At 42.5% G+C, this 16994-nt stretch overlaps 1 protein-coding gene across 1 annotated transcript in view; it reads left to right on the forward strand.

Annotated features, from left to right (window-relative positions):
• Positions 1 to 16994, forward strand: part of UBE3C (ubiquitin protein ligase E3C) — a 76192-nt gene that overhangs the window by 49670 nt on the left and 9528 nt on the right. Inside the window, exons 19-20 of the mRNA XM_075271518.1 lie at positions 753 to 1000; positions 15435 to 15647. Coding sequence (XP_075127619.1) covers positions 753 to 1000; positions 15435 to 15647 — 461 coding nt within the window. The remainder of the gene's footprint in view (positions 1 to 752; positions 1001 to 15434; positions 15648 to 16994) is intronic.

The following is a 16994-nucleotide window of genomic DNA, read 5'->3' on the forward strand; positions in this document are numbered from 1 at the left end:
TCCTCATTGAGGTTTGGCACACATAGTGGACACTTGGCTCTGTGTCATGAACCGTTCTCTCCTGGATTCTCTAATGTCTAGCAGAGGAAATATTGCAGATGGTTTAGCGTAACACATCTCCGCATTAAAGGGAACCTGTCACATATTGCATGCAGCTCTGTTAGCAGAACTGGATGAGCTGAGCAGATTGACAAAGATCTGTAAGCACAGTTATGCTGCAAATCACTGAATAGGACCGCCCACTGGACTCCTAAGTATAGAAAGAGCATGGGTTTAAATGAATAAAACTATATATCAGTCTGCCCAGCTTCCTGCTCTTGATCGGTTTGACCGTCATTTCGGTGTGTTCCCTTTAAATAAAAATGTTAATACATAAAATTGACACTACACAGGGAGTTCCTATACAGTTTTTTTTTTTATTGTTCAAACAATTAAAAGTTAAGTTTTATTCTGTACAGTTTAAATAGGTGTTGTACAAGGGGTAAATTATTGCCAATAGGCAAAATGAATGGGAGCTTATCTGCAGTACCTGGTCTGGCCACTAAACGGAGAACAGTGCTGTCTGCTTCCTGCTCCACTCAGAACAGCTGATCGGCAGGGGTATCGGGTGTCGAATCTCCACCAATCTGATATTGATGAACTATCCTAAGGATCTCATCAATATGTTTAGCCCGACAATAGAAGGAATTGTGTCTCAAATGTCTATAATTTTGTAGCTTCTTATTACAATAACCTTTTATCTGTCTTTTCAGAGCCCGACCTCAAGAAGCGAATCCGGGTCCATTTACTAAATACTCATGGTTTGGACGAGGCTGGGATAGATGGTGGAGGAATATTTAGGGAATTTCTCAATGAGCTGCTGAAATCCGGATTTAATCCTAACCAGGGATTTTTTAAGACTACTAATGAGGGTTTGCTGTACCCCAATCCTGCAGCACAGATGCTCGTCGGAGACTCCTTCGCCAGACACTATTATTTCTTAGGGAGGATGCTGGGAAAGGTAACCGATGTCATTTCATTTTCTCTGTGGTCACATGACTTCTTAGTAATACACGATTATATCGATTAGCACCTCCTCTTCACCAGCAGTCATAGATATGAAGGGCCAGTCACAAATGGCTTTTGATACCAGGCACGTCATAACTTTGGACATCAGTAGACTGATGGCCGACCCTTAGCAGCATGGAAGGGTCTGACGCCTGGGACCAAGGCAACATGGTAGAGCCGTGCTGCTCACTCACTGTACAAACTGTTGCGGCAAATGTTTGAACCCCCGCAGATGTAATATTGATGTATATATATTGCAGCTACAGGTCTGTAGGAATAGTATTGTGTTGTTTGGTTACAATGAGCACTGAAAGAATACACTATGAATAGTCTATGAGTCCAGTGTATTCATGAGTGGGGCTCTCCCTACTTACTCCCACGACAAGATGCTGTGTATAGAGGCATACACCCTTTTCTAAGGGTAGATCATCAATTGGGGATCTGCCACTAGGGATCCCTGCATTTCAACTGTTTTTGGCTGGAGGGGTCGCTCCCTGAGCACCTCTTCCGCTTCACAAGGTTGCAATGGTCACATGGCGAGATGACCGCTCAGACCCATTCAAGTCTATGGGCCTGCGCAGCGATACCAAGCGCAGCTTCTGCACAATTTTATTGTTAAGTAGTGAAGAGGCTGCAGAGCTCATGCCAGTGCTGCAGCTTCTTCATACAGCTGATCTGCCGGGGGCCGGGTGTCCTAAGGATAGATCATCCAGTAAGGAGTCCTGGAATATCCTTTAATATGAGATAAGTGGGGGGTCATCCGAATTAAGCTTTGGACAATTTACTATTTTATTGTTAAAAGTTGCTGCCTTTACAATAGAAACAATAGCAGGGCTCAAAAACAGATATTTGGGTGATTTCTGACAGATTCTTAGAGCCCTACTAATTGGTATATTGGTAAATAATTAGATTAGGTAAATTAATCATTTCAGCAGATTGTTTCTCTTTAGTCAATAATCTGAAAATTTGACGTTTCTTGAGTAAATCGCGATCATTGTGTGCCACTCACTTGTCACATCCTATTGAATAGAAAATGTATGTCAGCGGTGTAGGGTAAAACCTGGAAATGTCATTGGTTTTAATTGACGTTAGTAATTATTGTACGACAGGATATTGACATGTAACGGAAACCACTTTACATGGCCATCAGTTAAAATCACTCGCGTCACAGGGTGGACATTTTTTTTTCTCAAGCGATTTCAACTGATAGTCAGCTAAAATTTTATGCAGATTTTCCCTTGTATTATAATGGCCTAGTTTGGGGACAGGTGCATTCTACAAATAGGGCAAAATCATTGGGGGAGATTTATTAAGACTGGGACAGTAAAATGCAAAATACTTATTGGGGAGGATTTGCCAAGACTGGAGGTTTCCATGCCGGCCTTGATGATCTCTTCTCTGGCGGGGCCTGCGTCTGGACTCAAATCTGTCCACTACTATGTACCACTGTGTACAATATGAGCTGCTCAGTTTTGGTAAGACCGTACTGTGACTGGTGTCTTTGCTCTGCTATACCACAGTCGCTATACACAGATATGAGCATTGTAAAATATTCTATTACTTGCAGTTATTATGTATTGTGATAATACACTTGCACCTATAAATGTATACAATGGAGAGTAATCCACAGGAGTGCAATGACTCCTATACCTTGTCGGGGGAATCATAATACCCCAGAGATATGCTGTCTGTAAAGGAAAATTAATTAACAGGCCAAGATCGGCCTCCGCCATCTTTGACCTGGAGAACCACAAGACACATGGTGGTCGTGTATCAAAATGGATTCTGGTTTAATGATGGCTAGAACAAAGTATATATCACATGGCATAGACAGAACAGGATTGGCTAGTATAATTAGCCTAACATCTATTGGTGGAGAAGTTTGTAACAATAGCCCTGATGCATATCTATTGGATAAGAAACTGGAGAGAGGTCACACCCCCCTGAGGGCTAGCTCTCCTCTAAAATGGAGTCTTGTGAGCACATGGTCTGGTGACCGCATGGTCACACAAAATGGCAGCCATCAGCACATGTCTCAAATACACACCCTAGATGTCTATCTCATGGTATTCTAATGACAATAGGCATCCTGTGTTTACATCCTTGTTGGAGACAATTAGCTTAATTACCCTTCTCTTGTCCCTTTATCTTAAAAGGGGTCTTTCGTCTTTGATCTTCTCCTAACAATGCCCCTAGTCCCTGCCGAACTGTCTCCATTTTAATTAGTTTCTTTGTAAGATAGCACAGTGCATAGTGTCTTGCATAACCAGTCTGGCAAGATCCAAACTGCATCTCTCTGGGAGAGAGAGATGGACAGATAGAATAATCGCTGCCTCTACCTCTATACATAATTTTTCATAAGATATTATTAGCCCCCCACAACCTTGTGCTGTATAACATGCACAGGTTTATAGCTGATCCTATGGACAGAAGTTGTTAGGTTTATCTTAGGCTGTGCTAGGTGTAGGTTTATCTTAGGCTCTGTTGGAAACTCAATCGCTGTGTCCACTGAAAAAGTCCTGTGCCGGTTTTGGCTTTAAAACAATGGACAACCAACTGACCCCATTATAATAGTGTGGTCCGCCAGACTCTGCATTGTAACCGCAGCTACTAGAGCAGTCCGCCTCTCCATTGTTCTGGTCCTTCAATAGACTAGAACAATGGAGAACTAGCGCTAGTGTGAACCTAGTCCTCCTACAAGCCAGCTACTGGAATAAAAACTCCTGACCGGCTCCCATTGATTTCAATGGGAGTCGTCTTTTTGGTCAGGATTTTGAGGCTGTATCCACCAAAAATCTCTGTGTGAACGTCATCTGCTGGATGCCAATTTGTCTACCTGGATCAAGGTATGAAAATGTAATGTGAACACGGCTGTAGCTGGGCAGGTCTACACTCGGCAGCTTGTATTCTGTCACTTTGGCGCACTTGAAAGCGGAGAAATGTGGACGGCTACGGATGAGGTCATAATTTTAATGTCCCCGGGGATGATTCATGTTTTTTTAAGATTTAATAGTGAAAAGAATTGTGTCTGAATTGATTTGATTTTAGGATCTACATCTAATCCATATCTGGACTCCAGGCCGTTATATATGAGTTTAAGTAAATTTCTGCCAAATGTATATGGGATAGAGAATCAAATAGTAGAACCCAAGATAATTAAAGTGAGTTCAGAAATATGAATTTCTCCGCAGCCAGATCTAGTCACGTTTGATATAGTGCAAAGCTAATGGCCATCACTTCAGCTTCCGATATATTGCAGAGAAATCTTTTGAAGGAATATAAATTTCCACCTCCCTTCTGTTTCCAACTACACAATTAAATTCTTTTTCTTCAAAAGTGGAAGAAAATTTGTTGCATAATAATTATCACAATGAACTACATAATGTCCGTCTTCCATCTTCATCTCGGGATCCGGCCTGACAGAAAATGAGATAAAAATGCCGTATATTTCTAGTAAGGACCCAGTCGCTTAGACACGCGATGGCGATGACACCGGAATTTGTAGTGAATTGATAGTTCATGCCCGTGCACTGAGAAGGGCTTGGCTCCTACCAGGCTGTGGCCTGGGGCACAAAGGTTGGAATTGCAATGAAATAGCTGTGGCAGAATGGCCGGCAACGAACCCATTCACACCCTGTAGAAAAAAACAGCAGTGAAAACCTTACAATTTCGATAGATTTTTTGCCACAGGTGGATCCAATACAGAATCCTGCAACGGATCTTCTGATGTATACTTAAGTTTTCGGAAGTTCCCAACTTGTAAGATGGCCATACATCACAGAGCTCAGCTTCTCTCCTCTATCATATAATCCTATATATCACAGAGCTCAGCCTCTCTCCTCTATCATATAATCCTATATATTACATAGTTCAGCTTCTCTCCTCTATCACATACCCCTATATATCACAGAGCTCAGCTTCTCTCCTCTATCCTATAACACTATATATCACAGAGCTCAGCTTGTCTCCCTCTATCCTATAACATTATATATCACAGAGCTCAGCTTCTCTCCTCTATCATATAACCCTATATATCACAGAGCTCAGCTTCTCTCCTCTATCATATAACCCTATATATCACAGAGCTCAGCTTCTCTCCTCTATCATATAACCCTATATATCACAGAGCTCAGCTTGTCTCCCTCTATCCTATAACATTATATATCACAGAGCTCAGCTTCTCTCCTCTATCAAATAACACTATATATCACAGAGCTCAGCTTCTCTCCCACTATCCTATAACCCTATGTATCACAGAGCTCAGCTTCTCTCCCTATATCCTATAACCCTATATATCACAGAGCTCAGCTTCTCTCCTCTATCCTATAACCCTATATATCACAGAGCTCAGCTTCTCTCCCTATATCCTATAACCCTATATATCACAGAGCTCAGCTTCTCTCCCTATATCCTATAACCCTATATATCACAGAGCTCAGCTTCTCTCCTCTATCATATCCTGCTTTCATATAGGACAGCAGAAATCACATGACAGGTTCACTTTAACCTTTATTCTGTGGGTTACATATTAAAGTGCATTGCTCCTGTATGAGCAGTGAGTGTGGCCTATAGTAATGGTCCCTCCGCTCTGTAGTGGCCCCTGCACTTGACCATCTCTTGCAGAGTTGCAGACGGTTACAAAGTCTTAATGCGAGTTGTCCTCATGTACTGGGCACCTATGATGATGGCCATGTCCCTTCAACCCGAATTTATATAATAATTACCCGAGTATTAAATGACGGATAGAGTCTGGTCTCTTCACACTAAGTAGCCTATTGACTGATTGGAGTATTTATGAGGTCATAATGTATTTAACTTTTCCTTAATGTATACGTTAGTGAATGTTTACCGTGATAAAGTAGAACACGGCCCGTTCCTGAGAAGAATTACCTCATGTCAGTGGTCCCATATCTGCTAAAAGTTCCATTAGCAAATGATTCCTCCCTTCGGCCTGTGAAGTGATTGCATTTTATTGGCTGTAAATCATGCGGCGGACAGGGAATAAATAAACAGTTAAAGTACAGTATACGGTAATAAGAGCGAGCCTTGCCTACTTAACCAAGAGGATTATACAATTAATTCCCCTCCATAATGGCTCCAGCTGAACTTTTTGCTTTGCTGTGACTTTTGTGATTTAATATTAACATATAATATCCGTAAACATAGTTGTTCTTTTTTTTTCCCTTTGATATTCCTTGGTAATATCTCGTGTGTAGTTTTTTTATGTTTATGGAAACATTTATAGGCAGATCTATCAGACCATTACGCAGAGTTGTTTGTGCGGCCTGTAAAGGAGGGTAAAATCTGTGTAATTTTACAGCAATAATGCAGCCGTTAATCTCCGCTGATACATGGCGCTTGGCTTGTTACCACGGTATGAACAGTAATACTCCATTAATCCGGAACATGATGGTCTCCAGATCCTGGAAGCCTTACATCTCACAAAAATAGCCCCAGTGCTAGAGGAGCAGAGGATAAGACCTATAGGAAGAGTTGTTAAAGGGAGTGTCACCAGGAAAGTTGATATGGAACCAGTGGAAGTGACATTATACTGAGCACCATCCTACCTTTTACATAGTCCAATAAATGCAACGTTTCCTTGACAAAGCTGATGAGACTCAAGGGATTGGGGGCATGCCAAGAGTCCTTGGAGGCTCTGCTACGCCCCATTGTACTTGAGCCTCACTTGCGTATGTCTTCTAAGCATCTCTTGTATTATCTAGAACCAGGGTCAGCAACCTTCGCTTCTCCAGCTGCTGTGAAACTACAACTCCCAACATTCTCCATTCACGTCCATGGGAGTTACAAAAATAGCAGAGCAAGTATGCATGCCGCAGTGCCAAAAGTTGCCTACCCCTGATCTAGAAGTATGATGGTGCTCAGTATAATGTCCCTTATGTTGCACTATTACTGGTTTGATAGGGAGTTTCCTGGGGACTTCCTTTTCAAGGTGATGGCAGGGGCCACTGAGTAACACTCACCTCAGCGATTGCCATAGCTCTTGTTCCGGTATTTACCTTTGCCTCCACTTTTTTTCTACCTCTCTGTCCTGTTGTGACACCTGTGTCATCTAGTGATTAGTGAGTCATTATTTCCTACATATGGAGATGGGACCTTTAGAGATTAGTGCAAAGGTGCTGGGGTTCATTCAGGTTGGGGTTATTTTTTAAATCGCACTTTGTTCCCGTTTTTTCCTGCTGGACTAAGACTTCCCCATTAATGTTGAAGAAAAGGAGAACTCTAAATCCCATCAACATTTGGTGTGACCTTTGCCTTCCATCAGTTATTCTCTGTATACTTGCAGACAGTTTCTGAAGGACCTTGGCAGGGAGGTTGTTCCCACATCTTGAAGAACTAAGCCCAGATCTTCTGTGGAAGTAGGCCTACTCCAATCCTTCTGGGTGATGTTGAAATCAGGGCTCTGCGGGGGCCGTATCATCACTTCCAGGAAACCTCCTCCAAATGGCAAAGGTCACACCAAATATTAACCCCTTAAGGACCAGGCCATTTTTTGGTTTCGCATTTTCGTTTTTCCCTCCTCACATTTCAAGAGCCATAACTTTTTCATTTTTCAGTTCACAGAGTCACATGATGGCTTATTGTTTGCGGGACAAATTGTACTTTGTAATGGCATCATTCAATATGCTGTGCAATGTACTGGGAAGCTGGAAAAAAATTCAGAATGAGGTGCAATTGGAGAAAAAATGCATTTGCGCCATTTTCTTATGGGTTTAATTTTTACAGCGTTCACTGTTTGGTACAAATGACATGTTACCTGTGTTCTACATGTCAGTACGAACGCGGTGATACCAAATTTATATAGTATTTGAAATGTTTTGATACTTTTAAAAAAATGATAAACTTTGCAAAATAGAAAAAAAAATTTGTGTCATCATGTTCTAACACCTGTAACTTTTTCATATTTCCATGTATGGAGCTGGTTGTGGTGTCTTTTTATGCGGGACAAGATGACGTTTCTATTGATACCATTTGGGGAAAGATCTGATGGTTTGATCACTTTTTATTCAATTTTTTATAGGAGGCAAAGTGTTGAAAAAAACGCTTTTTGGCTGTTTCTATTTTTTTTGCCGCTACGCCGTTCGCAGTACGGGATAAATGTTTTAATATTCTAATAGTTCGGGCATTTTGGAGCGCGGGGATACCTAATATGTTTATGTTTAATGTTCTTTAATTACTTTTATAGCTAATCTAGGGAAAGGGGGGTGATTTGAACTTTTATATTTTTTTTATTTTTTTAATACTTTTAAAAACTTTTTTTTTTTTCTTCTGTTACATTTATGATCAGACCCCTTAGGTACCTTGAAACCTAGGGGGTCTGATCGCTCATACTATTCACTGCAATACTACAGTACTGCAGTGAATAGCAGAATCCCAGCACTTCTATTAGACGATGCCTCTGGCCTCTGGCATCGTCTAATAGATCTCGGGCAGAGACAAGCCTGGAAGCCTTCAATAGGCTTCCGGCTGTCATAGCAACCGATCACCGCCCTCATGTGACGTTCAGGAGGGCGGCGATCGGGGAAACATGGCGGCGCCCATGCCGCCTGCGCTGTTTACACGCTGCGGTCGCGTTTGACCGCAGTGTGTAAAGGGTTAACAGCAGCGATCGGCTCGGGCACCGACCGCTGCTGTTATTGGCAGGTCCTGGCTGTATTATACAGCCGGCATCTGCCGTGTATGGAGCGAGCTCAGCGTGTGAGCTCGCTCCATACATCCCCATGCGACCCATGACGTACAGTTACGTCAAGGGTCGCTAAGGGGTTAATGGGATTTAGATTTCTCTTTTCTTCATTCACTTCATTTAGTTATTTCTGAAAGCTTTCTTAGTTTGCAGCAGTTTTACCACACCGCCTGAAATTTTTTACAGTACTCTCTATGTCAGAGACATACATCAGAAGCATTTCCTATACCGCCAACCTTTGCCCTGTATAGGTATACAAAGGCTGTAGGCCTCCATCCCATACACAGGATATTTTTTGCATATGCCAGAGAGAAATGACAGTGTTACCAAATGAGGAACCTTTCTTTACTATAAAGCTATGTCCACACTACCGTTATTAAAGGGGTATTCCCACGTCGCATACTCACCAGTCTTCACTGCTGTAAAATCTTCTTTCTTCCTGGTTTCTCGCATCATTTGGTGGGCGGGGTTTCACATGCAACCTGCTGTTCAGCCCCACCCCCAAATTAGCATGTAGCTCCGCCCACCCATATTGGACTATGAAGTACAGGCAGCATCAACTCCATTCTGTGTTACATACAGACACTGCCTGTCTCTGCCATAATGAACACAATTGAATTAGATAACTGGGAGAACAGAACAAATGAAAGCAGCTCCTCTCCCCTATGTGAGTGCAGGACCTAGGTCCCGTGGTGCAGACATAGGAATAGCTAGATACACAGGCTCGCTCCGGTGCACTTAGCCCCTCCTCCCTCCCCCCTGAGAGCAGCAGATACATCACTTGACTCATGAGCAGCTAGGTCAGGGCTGTGGCCACAAAGAATTGAATAAAGTAAGATAGTGGACAAACAAAGCAGTTTTGCTGAAGCAATGTATTTAGGAAAAGTCTTACATCCACATTAACAAGCAGTATAGATAGGATCCTTGTGATGGGACAACCCCTTTAATGTCCGTTGCTGTCACCCATCATAGGTATAGGTGCTTTCTTTCATCATGTTTGATTTCTTCTGTAATAGAAGGAAAAGTCCTTCATGCCTGATTTTATTCAATCAAAAAAGTAATCTTTCTTCCGTTATCTTTTCTTACATTGGCTATAATGCAGACGGATGCCCAACAGAGGGGCCTCCGCCTTGCATCTGCCATTGAATGTCCGTTGCGCTTTTTCCATGACTTATAAAAGCAGTCACCGATTAGAACATGGCCTTAGATTAGACTGGTTGACTTAATACACCAGTTCATTTTATATCTGTATATACATTTTGTGGTCTGTACCCATTTAATAATTGGTGCGGCTTTTAGATTTTACACCAAAACCAATAAAAATTACTGAAAGTGGAAATGCAGTGACTATCTTCGCACTTAATCTCCGCAAAGTTGGTGTAAAATAGGGCTGGCGAGTTTATATAGTTATTAGATGGAAATATAAATGTTTGCTGTGTAACTACCTCCAGATTGATAGTGATGCATTTGAAAAGCATTATTTTTTTATTGATTCTTAATGCAGTAAATTACCAAAGTTACTTGGCAGCCGGCGGCGATGGCCCGCGATGTTGTCCCCATCCATTCTCATGATAGCAACACAATTTGCATTAATCACATTCGCGGCTCACTCTCTTATATTAAAAGGCTTCTACCATAATTAATCCGTTTTATTTCCAATCATTTTGGCACAATCCCTGGCAATAAACACTCGCAGGAGACGGACACTTGAAAAATAACATACAAGTTTCTGCAATCTACCTACAGCGTTCTCTCCGCGGCGGCCGAGTTATTGATGGCCCCGTAAGGGCATCTGATGCAAGTGTCTGCGGATTAAGTCCAATATGACAGATGTTAAGTGGATTATTTTGCATAAAAAATAGACAGTTTGGGGAGTTGTACAATTAACCTGTGTTTAGAAAATACCTTGATTTATGCCAGCGCTGATATTTGCGTTGCATACATTATGGATATTTCATTTATAATCCATTTCGCTGATGCGGTCATGCCGCTTAACACCATCATTTATTGGGACTTCAATATTGAATCTGTAAACCTGATTTTTTTTTTTTTGTAAGGTGGAAAGGGAAGGGCACCGCGGGGTTATTTTCTGCTTTTAGACTCTGAGTCATGAAGGTAATTTGTAGTTTTCATCCAGGTAGCTTTCATACATACATACATTTTGTTACAATGGAGGCTTTGTTCTCCGTATAGCAAACAATGACCTTGCCATGGCTATAGAATAAGCTTCACACTCCCCGTTTGTTCTTGCACACACAGGAATTTCGCACACACGCCTTGAATAAACCGTGATTTCCTACAGGGCGCTTTATTTGTCATGGGCCATACTTGTTATTTGTTGCATTTTTATTGCAAGTCAATGGTGACTGTACACTAGAAGGTTAAAGGGAGTCTGCCACCACCAAAATCTCTTCTAAATCCCTTAAATATTGCTATAAGGGCAGTTACTGTCAGAGTGATAATACTCATGTTCTTGGGAGCAAGATTTTACTCACTGACACAAAAAGGTCTCTCCCTAAGGAGTGACAATATCCCCTTAACCCTGTCTAAGCCTCTCACCTCTACCAGGTTATAGTCCTCTCTACATCGAGCTGATGAGATGCAAGTACATCGAAACGGCCGTCCTCGATTGAGAGACTATACCTGGTAATAATCCCAGCGTTATTGCAAAACAAAGGCCTCTTGGAAGGTCGAGCATGACGCAAAAGGGAGCAGCCTTTGTTGGGTTATTTCACTGGAATTCTGTCTTCCCAACTACATCAGGGAAGATAGGCTTGCACATTCCAGTGAGCGCCCTCTATTGGTATGCAATACAGAGGCAGCATCTGACTTCCTAATTACATCATGGAAGACAGATTTGCATATTCTTCCCATGATACAAAAAAGGTATGTTCACTGTTTTGCTAACAACAGGTAATAAGGGATTTTGGTGGTGGTAGATTCCCTTTACAACTAAATTAAAAATTCACCAGGGCCAGGAGTTGGGTAAGATGAAAAAAGAAATGCGATTCACCTACCCCTGGTTCTCAGTTCGGGTGATGCGTCCCGTATTACCTCCAGTTCACAGACTGCCGGGTTCAGAAGTGCAGGGGGCCAAGCACTGGCCCTCAGCAGGCACATGCATGATAATGGTAACGTGTTAGTAGTGATATTGCCAATAACGCAACATGGCCACTGAGGCCCGTATTTGATTGAAGTACTCACCCGACCTTCTACACTACATGTACTCCATGGATTGGCGGGAATGGGGTATGATCCACCCAAACCTGAGGCCCAGGGGTAGGTGAGTATCTTTTCTTTTTTTCATTTTATCCAAACCCTATCCCTCAATGAGATTTTGATTTAGCCCAGACAACCCCTTTGACAAATATTCATAGGACTGGTTATAACTGTCTTTTTCCCTCGGGGCTCCACCCATTGCAATAGAGCGTTGTTATGTGTGTGAGCTGCCAACCCATTGAACGTTGTAGGATCGACAAAGATGGCCACGCACTGCATTCCTCTATCTCTGTCAGTTCTAGTGACAGCAGAGATTACTTTCACACATGTCCCGCCATTCATACAGGGGACACAGATCCTTAGGGGCCCAAGCGATGGGCCCGCCAGTGTTTAGACAGTAGATAAGTTGTGATTGTAGGACAACAACCTTAAACTGTGTTTTTGCCCATATGGACTATCTTTTGCTCGGGACCCCTCTTTTTTTTTTTTTTTTTTTTTTTTTTTTTTAACCCAAACTGACCAACTCTCGGTGAAAGTGTCTCCATCTCTGGAAGACTTTCCCTTGTATTACACTAATGCGCATTCCTCTGACTAGGTGCCATGAAGTACCACATTTTCCCAGCGGTGACCGGTGCAAGGGGCTATGGCTTAAATCTTACTTGTTAAGTCTCCTAAAACATCCAGGATGATCCCAAAAAAAATCGGGTGACCTGATGACACGCTGGAGGAGTGAGCAAATCTCGTGGGCCTGGTGGAATGCTCCTGCCGGTCACGTCACAAGAAGAGGCTGCCACTTGCAATAACAAGGGCTATGTCACAACCCAGAGGGTGCATAGATTTGTAAAAAGGTGGACAGGGTCACCTGAAAATTTTCACAGCGCACCGCTTTCCGGATTGCGTTTGAAAAACATTGGCAAGTATGGTTTAAATGTGCTAAAAATCTTAAGGAAATTTACTGTTGCCCAAAGTTAGTGGTGGTATAGACATAGACTGGACGGTCTAAAGATGCATTAGATATATCTAGTTTACATGATGTTCTACAATAAGTGGGCCATTGTGGGTGGTCCATTAGGATGCCCATATCTTAGGGCCACACCACTGTATGTTTGTAGATGTAGTTGTTTCAGTGAAGCAGATCACATAGATTGAAGTAATGGATGACCCCCTTGATAAACACTCTGGTCATAAATGAGCTCTTATTAACTTTGTTTCCTACAAGGCTGCAGTCATGCAAACATGTTGGGGTCAACTCAAGTGTGTAGACCTTGGCATCTCAGCAGGGTTCATGATGGCTCAACAAGCACTAAGCTCATTTAGACATTATTAAAGTCTTAAGCACTGTAGAGGAGGCCAAAGGCGGCCATACTCATGAGAGAACAATTGTCCTAACCTGCCAATGTTGGTGAGACCAGCCACCATTTAGGCTACAACAGATGAGAAACCTGCATACATGTGTATGGCTGAGTCGTGAGTCGGGTGAAAGTGTCAAAGGGTTTCCATAACAAGGATATCTTATCATCTATATACCTTTTGCCATGCAAGTCACACATAATACATAAGTGGATTGTGTTTTATTACTGTGTCAGCTATTCCGTCTGTAGTCACACCCCATCCACATTATGGACAATGCTTATACCATAGGGGTCTACAGTGCTATATACCACACATAGGGTTTTCAGGTCTGCACTTTTTAACATTGCATCTTGCTAGACTCATATAGGATATCATACATTGTAATACACCCAATCCAGTATGGCCAGGAGCAATTGCAGTAGATGTTGATAATGCCGACCAGCCGTAGTGCAATGTCTGATCACTGCAGTACCATCACCTGCTAAGTATGTGAGAGCAGAGATGCCGCAGGAGGCAGGAATTTCATTTTTGGCTTTTCAAAGATGCTCCATATTCATCCTCCAATCTTAAGGTACTTGGTTATCTTATTCCAGTCCTCTAACCCTGCATCATTCAGGTTGGATGGAGATGACATAAGCGTTCAAGGATCTTGGGATTGCCGATCACTGACTGATGTCTGCCCAGTAGACTTGTTGCCTAAAATAATGGATGCTATTTATTAAGACTGGCATTTCTTACCATAGTATTAATTTCTTCCCCCGAGGGGCACAAGGCACACCAGAGCTCAATTAAAAAAACAAAAAACTTTGGCCTCTGAATAATTCTGATGCATATAGGTGAACCTGAGCTCAAATCTACACCAGTCACATCTCTGATATAACTCACGCTAGTTTTCTGGCATCAGTTATAGTAAACCTGACCCGTCTAGATTCCTGTCTCGCTAACCCCGCTGTCTTAAAAAGTGACGAGTGGATCACAGAGGCCTAGATGCACCAAAAAATGACCCAGGTTGGGGTGCATTTTAGGCTACCTTCTAGGCGTAGCCCAGTTATTAAATCTGGGCCAATGTGTGTGTAGTCTATCAGCACCTTAAAATGTTTTATTTCTTAATATACCACGTTCTGGCATGGTGATGGTCAGATCTCATGTGCCTATACAAATACAAAAAGGCTTTATTGGCACAACCAAAAATACAATTGGCATTGCTAAAGCAAAGAGTGGTTGGGGTCAGGGGGGTGGTTGTGGAGTGGGTGGTTTGGGGGAGTAGTGTTTGGGATCTCTTCGTTCTTGTTTGGGACATGTGAGTATGGGCGGGTATAGGGTGAGTGGGTGATTAGGTAGTTATAAAGGGGTTTAATAGTCTTTTGGGGTCATATGTATATAAGGAGGACCCATCCTGCCTCCTGACTTGTCTGTCTTGGTTCATACTCCACAATTATTTAACATCTAGTGTTTTTGATCTATGTTGCTGTTATTCCGTCTTGAACTGTATGAATAAATTGACATCTGGATGTTACCAGTCGCGGGGTTGTGTCCCTACACACAGCCCTATCACTGCTGATCATATCAGATTGTCACGGACACCCCTTTGACATGGGGAGTGGTGACACCCAGTTGTCAATACATTCATAATTTTGAAGGAGGAATCACAGGAACTGCAATACAATACAATTATTTACTAGATCAGAAATGTCAAGAGTGGCAATAAGACCCCCTTAAAGGGAGTCTGTCACCAGAACCCAGCATATCAATCCTGCATGTGGATAGGTTAGGGTCACCGGAATCGAACAGTGTCTTCTCCTTGTGTTCTCTATTCCTCCATTGCCAAGATGCTCTGGAGCAGCAAAGGCATTGTCATTGCTCCAAGGAGGTAAATGACAACTCCCTCATTGCTCCAAAGTGTATTGAAACCAGGAGCACAAGGAGAAAACCCTGTTTAATTCAGGTGACCCTAACCTATTTATCTGCGGGGTTGATCTGTTGTGTTTTGGTGACAAGACTCCTCTTAAGATTATATTCTGACTATACACTCACACCGAAATTAAATCAGTAAAAGAGAAGTCTAGTGAAGATCCCGCTTTCTTACAGACTATTTGTCTTCTTCCTTCTACAGGCGCTATATGAGAACATGCTGGTGGAGCTGCCCTTTGCCAGTTTCTTCTTATCCAAGTTACTGGGTACCAGCGCTGATGTAGACATTCACCACTTGGCGTCTTTGGATCCCGAAATGTACAAGAACTTACTGTTCCTGAAGAGCTACGAAGGAGATGTGGAGGAACTTGGGCTAAACTTTACTGTGGTTAATAATGATCTGGGAGAAGCGCAGGTAAGTTCTCATGGCGGCTGGGTAATGGTTAATACCACTGTCACATACTTATTATTGGGGTGTGCAGATAAGAGTACACGTGACCGAGGCGTTTGCTTTCATATTGTGCGCTGTAACATAAATACCGGTCAGCCCATCTGCTCGATCGGTGCGGCGCATGTACGTCTTATCCAACGTGGGTTTCTTGTTTCCTTCTAGCGTCTGACTTTTATGAATGGCCGTCTTGGACAGGCATTGTATATATCAGGTTTTCTGCCTGGATGACCTAAAGCTTACAATAATTACACTTAGAAGATACGGTAAAGATTAGCCATTATCCTAGAATTGCTTCTGGCATTAAGTAGGCCTTTTTGTATTCAATTTGTATTTAGCTAGGTAATAATAAAGCAATAATCCCGGATGTCGAGGACATTAACAGTCGCTTAAAACTTTTACTGAGGCGACGAGTGAAATTCTAATGCAGAAGTCGTTAATCTGTAATTGTTCCGCAGCCAAAATAGATTATGGCTGTATTTTGGATGAAATAAGCCACGTTTTATATGGCCACAGTCACAGCAGAGGACTCCAGGCAGGCCAAGAGCATTACAGACTCCGTATGAATGTCATTACAGTACGGTATGGGTGTTCGTATATACCAGGGCGGCACAGCCTGCGTCCCCAGGGAATACGGTAACATTGAGGTAGCCTGCAACTGGCAATCTGCACAAAATATTGCTAAAGAAAGAGTAATCAATATGGCGTCGTACTTACTGCATTGTGGGTTTTCTACTGGAAGACGATACAAAGAAGACACAGGGATGTGCCGTGACCATACAGATGTGAAGGCCGGGAGTTTGGTTACATTTATTGTCACCTTTAGGGTATGTTCACACGTACAGTCAATTTTCCAAAGCTGATGTGTTGAGTGTTGTACTTGGTTATCTACACCAATGTCCTAACCATCATCGCTTTATATAAAGGGGGACATGAGGCCCAACAATCTAGCAGTTATTCCCTCTACAGTGGGTAGGTGATCATTTGCACCTGCAATGTTTTGTTAAAATTGTTGTAGTCGGGGTATGTTGACGTGGTGCAATTTGCTGCTGATTTTGAGGTGGTTTCAACCCAGATTGAAGCAGGACGCTGAAAAAATAAGTATCCTGCTCAATCTTGCCGGAGAATCCATGGATGGTTCAACCACAGAGTCTGCGGTGCAAGACATCGCACTGAATTAGCTTCACGCCTCAAATCACCATTTCTGTTGCGTGATTACACCCTTAGGGTGCATTCACACTGAGTAAACGCTAGCTTATTCTGAACGTAAAACACGTTCAGAATAAGCGGCGTCTAAAGCAGCTCCATTCATTT

Source organism: Leptodactylus fuscus, chromosome 4, assembly GCF_031893055.1.
Source record: "Leptodactylus fuscus isolate aLepFus1 chromosome 4, aLepFus1.hap2, whole genome shotgun sequence".
Classification (NCBI taxonomy): Eukaryota; Metazoa; Chordata; class Amphibia; order Anura; family Leptodactylidae; genus Leptodactylus; species Leptodactylus fuscus.